The sequence below is a fragment of the Notolabrus celidotus genome, chromosome 11 (genome assembly GCF_009762535.1).
Source record: "Notolabrus celidotus isolate fNotCel1 chromosome 11, fNotCel1.pri, whole genome shotgun sequence".
NCBI lineage: Eukaryota > Metazoa > Chordata > Actinopteri > Labriformes > Labridae > Notolabrus > Notolabrus celidotus.
This window is the reverse complement of record NC_048282.1, coordinates 29,596,497-29,612,748: the sequence shown is the minus strand read 5'-3', so window position 1 is coordinate 29,612,748 and position 16,252 is coordinate 29,596,497. Positions and strand designations below refer to the sequence as shown.

At 40.1% G+C, this 16,252-nt stretch overlaps 2 protein-coding genes across 3 annotated transcripts in view; both read right to left on the bottom strand.

The window, feature by feature from the left end:
- prickle3 (prickle homolog 3) overlaps positions 1–389 on the bottom strand; it is a 36,397-nt gene extending 36,008 nt beyond the window's left edge. Inside the window, exons 1-2 of one of the 2 annotated variants that reach the window (XM_034696772.1) lie at positions 277–389; positions 124–172 (exon numbers count right to left, since the gene is read on the bottom strand). In XM_034696772.1, coding sequence (XP_034552663.1) covers positions 124–165 — 42 coding nt within the window. In that variant the 5' untranslated portion in view covers positions 166–172; positions 277–389. Of the gene's footprint in view, positions 1–123 lie in introns of both variants that reach the window. The other variant, XM_034696773.1, reaches the window with a different exon arrangement.
- Positions 390–2,993: 2,604 nt separating this feature from the next.
- On the bottom strand, positions 2,994–14,951 carry plp2 (proteolipid protein 2). The gene is made up of 5 exons (XM_034696776.1): positions 14,568–14,951; positions 7,017–7,172; positions 6,820–6,918; positions 4,172–4,268; positions 2,994–4,063 (listed from the first exon to the last, which is right to left on the bottom strand). Exons 1-5 carry the CDS (start codon positions 14,658–14,660, stop codon positions 4,050–4,052), a joined length of 459 nt encoding a protein of 152 aa, XP_034552667.1. The 5' UTR covers positions 14,661–14,951; the 3' UTR covers positions 2,994–4,049.
- Positions 14,952–16,252: the final 1,301 nt, after the last annotated feature.

Genomic DNA, 16,252 nt, shown 5'->3' with positions numbered 1-16,252 from the left:
ACAAAGGCTACGGTGTATAAAAGTAACCCTATTATTTTACAGAAGACATTACTAAAAGTTTTTGAAGTCATTAAGGTGAAACTGTTTCAAATTTAAGGTAGAAACACGAAGAGAGAGACTCACCGAGCGGTTGGACCGTCGCTTCTTTGATCCGCGCAGGAACATGGTGTCGCTTTAATATCAGAAAAATGACTTTTAGTAAAGAAGAGGAAAGAAAAAAAAAACAGGTCTTTACATTTGAAGTCACACAGTGTGAGTTAGGCTACATGATGTTACCCTCAGACTGCCACAGACTCCTCCTTCTGTCGGCTAACTACCCCGGCGACTTCACTGACAAGCTAGCATAACTGAAGATACTACATCCGGTTAGATTTTCAAAGTAAAACACTTAACAACACCTGTAAGATAAGATATGATAATATATTACTTTATTGATCCGGGGGGGGGGGGAATTCTGTTGTTGCAGCAACCCAGATATAAGTAAAAACAAGAAAATGTTCCAATTAGTAAAATAAAATAAGTAAAAATAAAAACAGATAAATAAATAATTACTCATCCCTCTCTTCCTACATGTGCAATACGTTTTTTCTACTCATCTTCTCAGTTCTGTTATCTACATTGTTTTATACTATGCTACAAGTCTGTGCACATTTTTCACCTGGTCACTGGTTTTGTAAATTTTTGTATTAATATATAATTTGCATATTGACTTATTTAGTTGTGTATATACTTCGTAAGATATGCTTATTTTTACTTGTTTAATTTTAATTGCTAATGACTTTTTAATAATTGCTATATATGCTCTTGTTTGCTTAATACTGTTTTGCACTGTCTACTTTGCTGCTTTAACACTTAAATTTCCCCGTTGTGGGATGAATAAAGGATTATCTAATCTTATACAATTTAGATGTATACAATGTTACAAATGGAATTTAGCTAAATACAAATGTTACAAATGGAATTTAGCTTAATACAAATGTTACAATGGATTAAATAGTAGTAATTACAGGCAGTATTAAAATGTTCCAATTAGTAAAAAAAAAAGTAGTAATAAAAATAGATAAATAAATATTTACTCATCCCTCTCTTCTTACATGTGCAAGACATTTTTCTACTCATCTTCTCAGTTCTGTTCTGTACATTGTTTTATAGGCCTACTATGCTACAATCTGTGCACATTTTTCACCTGGTCACTGGTTTTGTAAATATTTGTAAATTGACTTATTAAGCTGTGTATATACGTTGTAAAATATGCTTATTTTTACTTCTTTAATTTTAATTGCTGATAACTTTTTAATAATTGCTATATAGGCTCTTGTTTGCTTAATACTGTTGCTGCTGTAACACTTAAATTTCCCCATTGTGGGCGTATAAAAGATTATCTTATCTTATACAATTTAGATATATACAATGTTACAAATGGAATTCAGATAAATAGAAATGTTACAATGGACTAAATAATAGTAATTACAGGCAGTATTAAAAATGTTTCAGTTGTGACAGGTTGACATGATGTGATTATGATGGTGCAGTCTGTGGCCTCCTTTACTGTTAAACAGTCTGATGGCGGTGGGCACAAAGAGTGCCTGAAGCGTTCAGTATTGCACCGTGGTGGGATGATGCATTGACTGAACAAGCTCCCCGTCAGCCACAGCTCATCGTTGAGAGGGTGAGAGGGGTTGTCCAGGTTGGCTCGCAGTTTGTCCATCAACCTCCTCTCAGCCACTGACTCCAGACTGTCCAGTTCTAGGTCAACCACACAGTGGGCCTTCTTTACCAGCTTGTTGAGGCCTCACCTGTCTTGATGCCTCCCCCCCAGCATGCGACAGCAAAGAACAGAGCACTGGCCACCACAGACTGGTAGAAGGTCTTCAGAAGCCTGCTGCAGACACTGAAGGACACGAGTCTCTGTCCTTTCCTGTAGATGGCATTAGTGTTGGTGGACCAGTCCAGTTTATTGTTGATTTGGACCCCGAGGTACTTGTATGAGTCTTGTAGTTGAGTTTGCTTGAGTAGCGACCATATTAAAGCCACTTTGACATGTACTCAGTCATTCAATACACGTTTGATTACTTTGACTTTGAAATAGTCACCAAAAAGTGTTTATGCTTGAGCTTTATTTTGAAGGTTGGATCAGTATCCTTAAAATATGCAGGAAACTGTGAAATGCGCGCAGTTTAACTATCCCGTGTGAAGAAAACTGAACAGGCATTAGTCAGTCCTGAAGTTGAGCCTTATTTTACTCAGGAAATCAGGAAGTTCATCCATTAAATTACCTTGTTTTTATTCAAATTAATCATCAGCAGATCGTGGTCCGAATAAGGACCCACGCAGAGCATATAAATCCCCACTTAACTTCTTAATAGGTAGTCTATTCCTAAATATTTATGTGAGGAGATTTGAACACAGCTGTGTTTATGGGAAAAGTTAGTATTATATTCGGGTTGCAACAGCAAGCAACAACATGGGGAAGATTAGCATTCCACTGCAGGCTTTTCATTTCTTGACATGGGTAACATACTGTTATGATTATTGCAACTGAAAAGCATCAGCACCAAAGATAAGTTGGAAAGGATTTTCATAAACGCAAAGTAATCTCAAAATGAAAAGATTTAAAACCATTTCAGATGAGATTAGAGATCCCAGATAAATGCAGTACGAGGTCAGTAAAAATCCTGGCAGGGACTGTGCGAAAACAGTCCTGATAACAGCTGGATGAGACACTGCTTTGTTTATATGGTATTTTTGCAGTGATTACTTTTACCAACTCTTCCTCCCAGTTGAAGGGGCAGCAGCTCTTTAATGTAGCAGGTCATTTTGTAGCAGTCTGCTTCCCTCTAGTGGTAATTCAGTAGAAGACAAGTAAGAGCTCACATACAGCATGTATCTACCAACATCTGCAGTTAGATGAAGTTCTTTATGAATAATGTGTCTTTATATTAAAAGTATGGAGTAAGATAAGTGTAAAATATAAGCTAAAAATGAGACCTCTCTTTGTCTTAAAAATGGCTTTTATTTCCCAAAGTAAGGCTGCTTTGAATCCGTAGTTACAAACTGCAGACTCTTGTAAGCATGTTAGAAAAACAATTATAAGGCAATGTTTTCATTGGACACTTCACCATACCATGAGAGGGTAGACGAAACAGTTAGAGAATGTGCTTGTGATAGTCACATACTACTTTTACAACTATGTAGTTTTTGTTTTAGAAATATTTATCTTCATCAAAATGAACTTCAACATGTACCTCTGTACAAAATCCCTACGGAAATGTTCTGCACCTTAAAAAGGGTGTTAGACATGTAAAAGACAAAAAACCTTCAACCTGAGGAAGAACTAAAACTGGAGGATGACACCGTAATTCAAGCACTGAACATGTGTTTGATGGTTAATGGACATGTACAGTGCAGACTAAGTTCTGACGAGTAAAATGAGTATGCTAATTAACGACATCAGGCCAATTCAAAGATGAAGTGACTGGTTACATTAAATGAGATAAGAAGGCTCTAAAACATAAACTAAAGAGAAATAATTCAAATTAAGAGTGAAGAAAAAGTTTGGCCAGCTTAGAAATTTCAGTGAAAATACAGAGAACACTTTCAAATGCATTATAATGATGTTAAACAATTGGTAAAGCACCTATTCATGTGTCAGTTACCTCTTAAGTCCCACTGACACAGTTACTATAACTACAGCAGTCCATTAACAGTAGACATGTGTATTAGACAAGCTGTTGATGACATCACACCATTGCCTTTAGTATTTACAGTTTCCCTGTTTGACTCGGTGGTACGTTGAGGTTTTGGTGGAGGCTTGTCAGGGGAATTTCTCATGTGAAAGGCGCAGATGGACGGTGCCGTTCGCTCTCAATGAATCACCCTGGGCTTAAGATATCTGTCGTCTCTTCCCACCATGCAGTGCCTTTGTTTAAACTGTGACCTGTTCCTTTTACTGTCCATTGTCCTCTCTTATCCGCTCTTTCGTTAACTGCAAAAAAAAAAATCCACTTCTGCTGCCGTCTTGACAGAGCTTGGCAGGTGTGTTGGAGTGTTTAAACTCTGTCATCTGTAATTAAAAGAAAACAAATATCAGAAAAAGAGCTTTTTATATGTATTGAATCATAACATAGATTGACTCCACACAGTGCATGCTTTGAGTAAAAGATGTTCGCACCGGTGGCAGCTGCTGTGTGCTGCCTGGTGGCCTTGATTTGCAGGAAGATGGTGTAGGTGTCATAAGCAAACAGCAGACCAGCGATCAGGCCGAACACCTAAAAAGCAATGACTCAGAATCAGAAACACAACAGTGATATAATTCCCTGATCTCATGAAATGCCACAATGTTGGTTAAAGCAAAAAAACAGTGAAGACAGTGTCGTGATATCACCTTCAGAGTGCACACACTACATCCCTGATCTCAAATTAGGTGCACAAGACTATTCTGATTAAGAGAATCTAAAGCTTGAGATTCAGCAGAAACAGGTGAGTTTTCACTGCAGGTCAAATATGTGTCAGTTGTTGAGGTGTGGATGTGATGAACACATGTGGTGTGAGACATTAAAGGTGACATATCACGCTTTTTTAATCAATATATATTGGTCTAAGAGGTCCCCAAAACATGTCTTTAAAGTTTAAGCTCAAAAAAACACTTTGAAATCAGATTTTGGCATGCCTGAAAAACCCTCTTCTTCAGTCCTCCTCAGAACACTCTGTTTTCTCTCTGACCAAGCCCCCTCAGGAAGTGAATGTGCCCTCGGCTCTCCAGCACGTTGATCTAATGTTTACATGTTGGCTGAATATACACGGCTGCTCAGAGATAGCGTTTCTTCAACCCTCTGAATCTGATCCTGACGGAGAGGCGCCTGCAGCAGGACCTTTCTGAAGGATTGGTCACAGATTTAGTGTTTCTTGTTGTTTTATTTATCAGTATGTCGACGTGTGTCTTGGTACACAGCTATGAACATGTAGCTATGTGGCTATGCTAACTAGCGCTAGCTCTTATCCATGATAAATAAAAATCATCCACTAGATCTTCAAATCTGCAGGCCTGGGGAGTAAAACCGACCTCTACCAGAAAGGCAGCAGGACCTTTTTGAAGGATTGGTCACAGATTCTGTGTTACTTGTTGTTTTATTTGTCAGTATGTCGACGTGTGTCTTGGTACACAGCTACAGCTACGACATGTAGCTATGTGGCTATGCTAACTAGCGCTAGCACTTATCCATGATAAATAAAAATCATCCACTAGATCTTCAAATCTGCAGACGTGGGGAGTAAAACCGACCTTTGTGTTTATTAAGACAGCCTACAACTAGCATGCCTCCCTCCTAAGCTCCTTGTTAGCACACATTTGTGCAGGTAATGAAAAACGGAGGAGGGATTCAGTATTATTTTATACAGTCTATGGGCTGAACAAGCTCCGAGCTCTGACTCCGTGACAGACCGGATATTGTTGTTACGTAACAAAAACACGGAAGTCTGAAACGGCTCGTTTCACACACATTTACAGAAAGGTGGAGAAATCAGAACAGGGGCAGAATGGATTTTTTTCATTCTCAGGGGGTTCGTAAAACATATTTCAGGTAGAGAACCATTAAAAAGTCGATTTTGCATGATATGTCACCTTTAAAGCAGATGTGAAAGTAGGTCAGATGGGGTTCATGCAGCACACTGGGAGGTTAGTGGTGTGGAAAAGAAATGTGGAATACACCTTCAATCTATGAAAATCTTGCTCACATTAGATTAAAATAGTCAAATGAACAAAGTAACCTGCAACTTGGGGCACTGTTGGTCTAGCGATTTAAGCATGCACCCTTTACAGAGGCTATAGTCCTCGTCACAGAGGCCGCAGGTTCGACTCCCGGCCTCCACCCTTTGCTGCATGTCCTCCCCAACTCTCTACTCCACATATTTCCTGTCTCTCTTCAGCTGTCCTATCCATTAAAGGCAAAATTGCCCAAAAATATGACTTAAAAAAAAACAAAAACACAAAAAACTGCAACTTCTTAGAATCCCAATAAATGTCCTTAACTCACAGAGAAAGCAGTGTTGTGGTTTTTTGCCATATTAAACTTGATTTGAACTTTAAAATCTACTCTGAAATCTACAGGCTTCGTTCCTTCTCTGTGTGTTCACATCTATTTGTCGGTGCGACATCAGCTTTATCACACCATCTTCATACCAGCATGCTGCTCAGTCATTCTCACTCTTGACGGCAGAAGCTTGTGTATGTTTTGTGCGCTTCTTTTTGTCTCATGACACAACTTCCATTACACTACAAATATAGCTAATGGCTGTATGCTGCACCGTTTTAATTTGGTACAAAGGCTCCATCTTTTTGTGTGGAATTGTGTGTGTGTCCATGACTCCCACCCTGTCTCCAGTTTCCCGTAAACTCTAAATTTACACCACTTTTCACTCATCTCAGGCTTATCTCCAAATTGCCCTGCCCACAAGAGCATCCTGTTTCTGGCTACCATGGAACCAAATCTCTTTAAAAACCTGCTCAAAAGATTTTCCTGAACCAAAGGAGCAGTAGCTTTTGTGTCAATTTGCGCTTTTGGTCTGACAGGCAAATTTTGCTGATGTTTTACTCACTGGAGTGAAACAGGAAGGAAGCATGACACACAGGATTTGAATATTACTCAACAGTAACTGAACGCTCCTGGGGGTTTGTTTTGATGCTGTGTTAAACATTCATAATGATTATCAACTCCTCTGCCCTCGTTTCAGTTTATCCATCAATTGTCTGTCTCCATGGTTGATGGTTGTTAAAAACAAACAACAAAATACGCAAAAGAAGACTTTCATTCATTCACTGACCCCGCCTGCTATACGAGCTCCGTCCCCAGATCCTCCAATCACACAAATAAGAGACGTGATGATGTAAAGCACAGCGCCGATTCCAGCCCGGAAAAGATCCTGCACAGAAGAGGGAAGCAGAAGATGAAGAGTTGTGCAACTGTGAACACGCAGCACATTGGTGTAAGACTGTGATGTTAGACACATAGAGGACTCACGCTCCACATCCAGTTGACCATTAGGAACTGTTTGTCCAGCTCCATCATGAAGATGCCGAAGAAGACCATTGCGAAGATCATCTCACAGATGGCCAAAGTGGAAAAGCCTCCAGCTGAAGAGGCAGCATAGCAGATGATGATAATGAAACTGATGACCTAAAAGAGATGAGATGGAGAAAGAATCTAGTCAGTTGATTTTTATTTGAACAGCACCGATTCATAACAAACCTTCTCTCAAGACACTTTATAAAAACAGACTCTTTGTTTTATTATTCATAGAGAATCAACATGAATCCACCAAGAGCAAAACACCTGGGCCACACTGAGCAACAAGAAAATCCTCTTTCAACTGGTAGATCCTAAGTGGGCTCGTGTTTTTTGTTTTGTTTTTTTTAAGTTATATTTTTGGCCTTTTTTGCCTTTATTGGTTAGGACAGCTGAAGATAGACAGGAAATGTGGGGAGTAGAGAGTAGGGGAAGACATGCAGGAAATGGTCGACCGGCCGGGAATCAAACCAGCGACCCCTGCAACGAGGACTGTAGCCACCAGCACCCCAGGTGGGCTCATGTTGAACAGCCATCTGTGTTGGGCTTTAAAGGAGAGGTTTGCTTGATAATAATATATCAACACTCAGATCCATTGCTCAAATAAAGACGTTTCATTACATAAGTTATCAAATCTTGGGCGGCAGTAGCTCAGTCCATAGGGGCTTGGCTTGGCAACTGGAGGGTCGCCGGTTTGAGTCCCAGCATGGACAAAGTTTGGCAAGTGGACTGGTGGCTGGAGAGGTGCTGGTTCACTTGTCTGGGCACTGCTGGGGTACCCTTGAGCAAGGCAATGAACCCCCAACTGCTCGGGGTGCGCTGGTTGATGGCAGCATCCTCACTCTGACATCTCTCCATTAAGTGCATGTCCACTGCATGTTTGTGCATAAAATTGTATGTATATACACAAAACTGTGTGTGTAGCATGGCCAAAATATATAACACGAGTGGAAAAATTGAATTTCTCTCCTGGGGATTATTAAAGTACGCTTCTTTCTTTCTTTCTTTCTTTCTTAAATATGAATTAACTTTTTTGGTAACAAAGTGATAAAAACTGCTGCTTTTCAGTCTGCAGGGTGGATGCTTTCTAAGCACATTTTAAAACATAAATATTCAGGTTTCTTTTGACAGATATTTATATTAAATTCATCAGCTTTGTTTTACAAGTTGCCCTGATCAAATACCTGCAAGTGTTGTTCAGTGATCCACACGCTTTCATTAAAGTCAGACTCTGTAGACTAGTTTGTATGGTGCATGAAAAGTTTTGGCAGGTTATCATGAAATGATTTATCTGTTACTTTGACAATCGCATAAAATGATTGATAAGAGACTAGAGACTTGATCTTATTAAATAAAACAGATGATATCAGAGGTAAATAGTTGTTGACAATGGTGATGGATCACAAAGAAAACAATATATGGTACAGTGATACTCATCACTAATTATTGACTTTGACATTTATCTAAAAAGATCAAGTTTTTAGTCTCCCCATCTTGCCGCCTCAGATTATCAGATGCCAACCTCCTGTCCCCCCCATCACCAAGTCCAAGCACCGCACCTTGGGGGACAGAGCCTTTGCCATCGCTGCCCCAACTCTCTGGTACTCCCTCTCTCCACACATCTGCAACTCTGACTCATTTTACTCATTTAAAAACCACCTCAAGAAGAACCTGTTCAAAAAAGCAGAACCTCTACTCCCTCCACACCTCTGTCTTTGTTTTTTTTATTTATATTTTATTTCTTCTCACTTTATGTAAAGCATCTTTGAGTACCCAGAAAAGTGCTATATAAGTCCTATTAATTATTCAACATCACTGTGATATTATATTCTGATTCAGTCTTTGTGATATTATCAAGTCTTTGGTGATTTCCACACTACAAGAGACGGATCATCTCAGAGCTCAGAAACAGAGCCGAATCCCTCACTCAGTGCCGGTCAGACAGTCCATCGTTGAATCAGTCACAGTACAACATCAACATAATAAAAACATTCTTAACAAGAAACAATATTTTCTGCACATAAATAATATCAGCGTGAGATCACTGGATGGACTACAATGCCCGCTGTCTGTCAGTCAGTCACATGCTGCTCTCCTCTGAGGTTTACAGCACATCAACATCTTATTTTTCCATATGAGGGTAAAAAGTCAGCGTGCATTCTTCTCAGTCCATTCCACTGAAATGCAGCCAACATGGAGGAATCATAAACTCAGGCAGCCCACGCCTCAGAACCAGTATCAGCCTTTTTATATTTCAATACCGCTATTGTTGCTTCTGTCAAACCTCGGGGGCGGATGCATTCACACAACATGTGAGAGCTGTGAAAGAGTGGAAATTTGATAGAATTACAACTCCTGAGGGATTTTCAGGGCTGACAATTTAATTCACTTGAAGACAGTGAGGAGTGTTTATTATATTGTTCTTTTTCTACAATATGGGTTTATGATTCCTCTTCATTGCTCTGAATGTTTGCATATCTATATTTGAGTGCATACAGAATTTCACCAAGAGTTTGCTTTGCAAATGAGACACACATAGGGTCACTGTCAGGGCAGAAGACACAAAACCGCAGATGCAAAAATGAACAGTGAGATGTGTATTTTTCACATCCTCTTAGCATCCAACATCATAGAGACAAGCATGACTTAACTTTTCATACAGGAGAAAATAAAAAGTTACAGTATAAAGAACATAACATCCAAATTTTTAAGTGCATTGATACTCTCTTATGCCTTTGTTCAGACTGCCCAACAGAAAAAGTATATAATTTAATGCAAGTTCAAATTAGACGTCACATATTTGTATGTTTGAGAGGAAGAAAAGATCAATCACAGAGTAGATTCAAGTTAAAAATCACTAAAACGTTTTGTTAAGGGAAAAAAGAAGAAAAAAGATGGGCATTGTACATTTTGAATTGACATCACTGTATTTTGCTCTGATTGTGTCCCTAATAAAAAATAAAATAAAATAAAATAAAATCACTAAAACTCCTATTTCAAACTGCTGATTGGTTTTCTGTTAGCTCCCAAATAAATGAAGTAGGAGGGTCAGTGTCAACGCATTAATTGTGATGCAAAAATGAATGCTACATTTTTTTAATTGCATGCTTTTTTGTCCCTTTCAGCACATGGTAGTTAAGCTACCGCAGTGTCTTCCTGCTTCCTTCTGCTGCTGTGATGGAAAATAACGACTGTAATCTTAAGGTAGCTCACATACCTACGCAGAGGCCTACTCACGTAGCTGACGTGCACCTCCTCCAAAACGTAACTACGCGTAGAATCAACGTGGACCGCAAGCCCTGTGATTGGTCCGCTTGGCGGCATTGTATTTCCCCACATTTACAGCACTTCTGGGATTCAGCCGCACATCGGCCGTGTATTTCATCTCCTCCTCTCTATTTAATGTCATTTAGCAGACGCTTTTATCCAAAGCGACGTACATACGAGAACAAGAACAACACAAGCAAAGATCTAGACAAGAGGAAACAAGATCAGTACGAGTAACAAAGTGCTTCAAGTCGATTTTGGTGCAGGTACTGCCAAGCAGTGTAAAGGCAATGCACAAAAGAGAGTAAGGATTTTCTTTTTTCTTTTTCGCTTACCAACTAACTTCTTTCTTCCTATCCCAAAGATCAGAGCTTGTTCTTCCCTGTAATCATGTCTGTCTGATAAACAGCAACATGCATCAGCTGTAGATTATCATAACACGCTCTGAATCGCTGTGGAAAAATAAACAGAGATCGTAGCGGAGCTGGAAGCACGTGACTGGCTAACAGAGAGACCACACTGCCATCAAGCGTAACTTTCAGCTGAGAATTGCTGCGCGTCACGGACACATCGAAACACAAGTATGTAGTGCTCATGTCCGCGTCAGCCGCTGTTGCGTAGGGTTGACGCAGAAGTATAAATCAGCCTTTAAAAAGGCACATTTGAATTTTAAAAAACTCCTAGCAAGCTCAGTTGACAAGTAATATGCAAAAGTAATACCCAGTGTGTCCAACTGAATTACATTATCACCAAAGTACCTTGAGTTGGAGCTACCACCTATGACATAAGCATACGGGTGCAGCAAATCAGACTGAGGTCAGTGGGCAACCACATCACAACAGCTGGCAGGGCACTGTTTTGAAGTATGAGAAATACCAAGGAAACACTTTGAAGCTAAAATCTACCACTTAGTTGTGGTTCTAGACCACGCCGGTGAAGCAATGCAGCATTGATCTAAGCACCAAATCTAAAAGTCGAGATCATAAAGTATGTTTCCTCGCATTCATTTGATTCCCAAATTAAGACACTGGCTAGAATTGCTTTACATTGTTAATATGGACTCAAAAGCTGTCTTGAAATGCAAAATAATGGAATTTTAAACATGCAAGTAAAAGTTTGATTAATCACGATTTATTATTGAAATTTAGCAAATGATCGCAATTAAACAAATGGATAATTTCACAGCCCTAAAATGTTGAGACTCAACCTCACAGTTCTAATGCCATCCATCCATCCATCCATCCATCCATCCATCCATCCAACCATCCATCCATCCATCCATCCATCCATCCATCCATCCATCCATCCATCCATCCATCCATCATCTTGACCGTTTATCCCCTTCGGGGTCATGGGAGGGCTGGAGCCTATCCCATCTGACTTCGGGCGGAAGGCAGGGTTCTAATGCCATTATACTTAAATTATCACTCTTAATGCAAATACTTATCTTTTTCTTACTTGTATTATCGTTCTTCTAACACTTTATTTTATTCTTTATTGATTAAATATGAGGAAGAAGAAGAAGATGACGAAGAAGAAAGAATAAACTGGTCAAATATGAGTCACTGATTAGAATTATTGTGTTATGTAACAGTTATCTACACTGCTTTATCTTGAGTAAGTCAAATTGTTTAGTCATGTATCACTTACTAAATAAAGAACGATGAGTCTAGTGTTGTATCAAAGAGGAGGGCCTTGCACATTGCAATGTTTATTCTCAGATACAGAAAACTCAGTGGTGAGAGTCAAATCCCTGCACAGTCTATTTGATACACAGATGATGTTACTGACTCCCGACACCGGCCCTACATCTGTCACTGCTGCTTCCCCTCCCCTCAGCCACAACTGTTACACAAACGTGCAGCCAGCCAGCCAGCCAGCCAGCCAGCCAGCGAGAAGCATGAGTAGTTCATGTGTTCTGGAGACTGGTACAGGCTGCCTCTGTAAAGTAGCGGGGGTGGTCGAGGCCGGGGTCCCGTACAAAAGAAGCTCTATTCAGACCAGAGCGAGCTGCTTTGAGGGAAGAGGCTACAGAGGACGCCGTGACAGAGAGCGACTCCCAACTACACAAGAGTCGCTCAGAGACAAGAAAGGCAGTGAGACGGCGACACCTTTATGTTTTTCACACTGTGGCCGATCTGTTTGCTCGGGTCAGCTTTTAAACATCCCAGCTATTCACATCAGTACATAATGAGCTCCTCGTTTAAAACCGACAGGAGGGAAATTGTCAGCTAATTATAGTCAGTAGCAACATGAGAGCCAAGAGCTGGGCTGTGGTACAGAGGCACACCAAACAGCAACAGTTGCTAAGGGAAGTCACTTACATTTTGGGGCGGGTTGTAGTGCTCAACTCTGGCTCAATAAAGTGTATACCATGTGTGTTGAGAAATGGAAACTTCAGTTCATTTCATCACAGTCAACTTTTCCTCCACCCTGTTTCTCCTTTCATATATCCACTCTTCAAAATGGAGATGGTTTCCATTCATAAGACAATGTGGCCGCTTCGTATTTATGATATTAACAGCACAGGTTAAGATCAGCTCAGGACATGACTCATCTTGGTTTATTGCCAGTGGCTAAACTGTGCCACATGACAAGCAGAATTTGCTCTACATGGGTGTGTGACTGTTATCTGCAGGTTAATATGCAGCTTCAAGTACGGTCATGCCTTTGACAGACAGGATAAAGAGAAAACACGAAATAACTCAAGTAGTTTGGCAAGGCGTGCTGTCAAAACAACTCTGGGAATCTGCTGCAAAGAGGTTTTATTCCTTCAGACTTTTTGGTTTACTTTCCAATTTCTTTCCATTAGACCTCTGGTTTATTTTCAGCTTGAAGGTTTTAATCTGTGTAATCCTGGCTGCTGAAGTTAAACACTTTATTTCCCGTTAGATTAAACATAATAGGCAGTAATGACATTTGTCTTCCTGTTTCACTCCCACTTTCTCTCTCTCCCTGCACTGTAAACAATGTCAGACATCCACCAGCACTGTTGACAATCTCCAAACCCAGTTCCAGTGAAGGCAGGAGGCGGGGAAGTAAACAACAAAGTATGCAGTGATTCCAGTGAAGCAGAAAGCTATCCCTGAATGGTACACTGGAGAAGTGTGCGAAGCAATTCTCACATTCTTTGTTCCCAAACTTCACACACAGTCTGGACTTTCCATTACCTCTGCAAAGGGGAGGAAAAAACTTTACAGTGGGTGGACCACTTTCCACCAACATCCGACATCCTCCTTCACGATGAGCTTGTTGAGTTGCAAGAGCTGAAGCTTAAAAAATGCTGGGAAAGTACTAATATTTCCATTTCATGAGGGTAAGGTGCTCTGAAGGATGTCATATTATTCAAATAAGACATGACCGAGTGCTGATGAGCTAATTAAAACCTTCAAAATGCAGAAGTTAGGTGAAAGATGTCCGGTCAAAGCCGGTCATGTCTTAAGTGAGCACACCGCTGTGAAATGCAAACAAAGTCGATCATGTGAAGTCAAAGACAGTTAGAAAAATGTCTCTTCAGCCAGGAAGTGGTTGTTTCTCCTCAGGATGTGGGACACATAAACCCACACACCTATAACTCACTCATTATTGGATCGTAGAGCTGCTCTGGTGTCTATATTCCCTGCCTTTGAAGCTACATACAGTACGGTTTACAGTATGAGGAGAAATACTTTATGAGCTTTTATACATCATGGAATTGGATATACATTGCATTCTCTCCTCCTCACCATATTTGGGCTACTACTTCCCTGCCCACAAATAGTATGCAGACTGTGGTAACAAGTAAAAGAAGAAGGAGGGGGGGTTGCTTGCCTGCCTGCCTGACAGCCTGACAGCAGCTACTGAGGGTTGAGTTAACCCATATGACCTTTTCATGTGCCATTAACGCTCAGCATTTGGCTCTTTGGTGCCAAATGAGAGAACAGGGGAGCAAAAGTGACAGGTGGAAACCCTTAACCTCCCCCCTCCATGAACCGTGGACCCTCACCACCCCCAGACCACATGCCTCTCATTCCACGAGCACACACTGTTTTAGAAAAGAGGGGACAAAAGCAGAAAATGAAATTGGATGGGGATTCAAATAACATAAAACATGCTGGAAGGAAACTTGATCTCCTCTATGAAGCCTAAGGGAAATAAACAACCACGTTGGGAATGATTGAACCACTCTTAATGAAATATTGAATTGTAGCAACACAGAGCTGAAAGTTACAAGCTTGCAGTGCAGGTCTTTGAACTTACGATTTCGGAAGCGAGCATGAGTCCTTTCGACGTCTTCACGTAACTTTTCAGCCTCTCCAGGCAGGTCGGGCCGGACGCGTTTGTATCAGCCATTCTGTAATAACTCACTAATTACACCGATAGTAAGCTGGAATCAGAGATTCAGTGAGCAGCCCGCGTGTTGATACCAAAACGTGTCTCGTGCGCAGAAGGAAAAGACCCCTTCTTTGTAGCTGATCCGTTAGCTGAACGGTCCGATGAATGAGCCTCAGTGAAGTAAAGTTACTCGGGTTTTGGAGCTCAGTCTCAACCACATCGAGCGCGGCAGAGAGTCTGTCTGCCTCTGGGTGAAGGAGGAGGAGGTGGAGAAGGGAGGAGGAGAGGCTACTGGGCCGAGGAGCTGACAGTGGGGCGTTGGCTTTCACTTTTCTCAAGGGGAGTTTTGCTGTTTGCACCGCCGAGCAGGGCTACTCATATGCTGCGTTCAAGGGCTCCTCATAACAAATCCTGGCTTCAGGATCTGATTTCTTTTTAAAATTGGAAAAGATCAAATACATACGGATGAGGATTAGGGCCACTGAAAAAAAGGTCATTTCAGGTCAAATTTTTTTTTAAAATTATTATTCTGAGAGAAAAGTCAGAATTCTGGCCCTAATCCTCTTCCGTAAATACACCATTCGTGGTTCAACCACAGTCTATGGGTTCAACAGATACATTTTAAGCATATTGATGCTTGATAAGACGATGTCCTTCTTTGTTTGTTTGATATTATTATTATTTTTCTTTATTTTATTTTATTTTTTGTTAGGTGCACTCTCTGTTACTCACTTTGCATAAATGTATTCATTTGCTTGTCTCTGTTTGTCATACTACTGTTTTTTAAATGTTAAAATGAATAAAAGTTGGTCTAAAAAAAAAAAAGTGATATTTTATAGCTGTTTTTGTCTTACTTACCAACAAACAGTGGTGTAAGCTCTGGGATGGGGGAAGTACTAAGAATCTAAACTTATGCAAAATAGGGGTAACATACAACATAATCAGGCCTATTTTTTATTTTGCGTGTTTATAGTTGATATTATTATTATATTTATATTTTTATTTGTATGCCTTAGATTTCCTTTCCGATGCGATGTTGAGTAAAATTCAGGCTGGTATCGGCGATACCGATCCGATACCGATACTTTGTGCAAATACAAAACCTCCAATGATTATGAAAAGCGAAGCCAACACAAAGGTGCATAAACGGCAGTTCCTCAAGTGTCCACTAGAGGCTGGCTTCAAAAGCAAAGGAAACCCCATTAGAGACAATGTTAAGATGCCCATCTCATCTTTTGATGTGTAATTATATAAACCTTTGTGTGGATGAATCAAAACTTAGTTTCAGTTGTGTCGCCGACCTCAAAATGACACATATTGAAAGCGAAAAATCTGAGGGTTTTGCCAGCACATAACTATGCAGTGGCTGGGAGGTTGCATTGTTGCAGTTGTCCCAATAATTTGTGTTCAATAATTATGCTATACAATAATTGTTTAAATTAAATTAAATATATTATAAATTAAATGTAAAATTATTTGTGGTCACTACAGTTTTCATGCTCATTTGTAAAATAAGCAGCCCTCATATTCCAATACCAACTTGTGTGATGCTATCATTTCTGTTTTTCTCTATTTCTGTGTTTGTATTGTTTGAAGCTGTTTGTAATTAC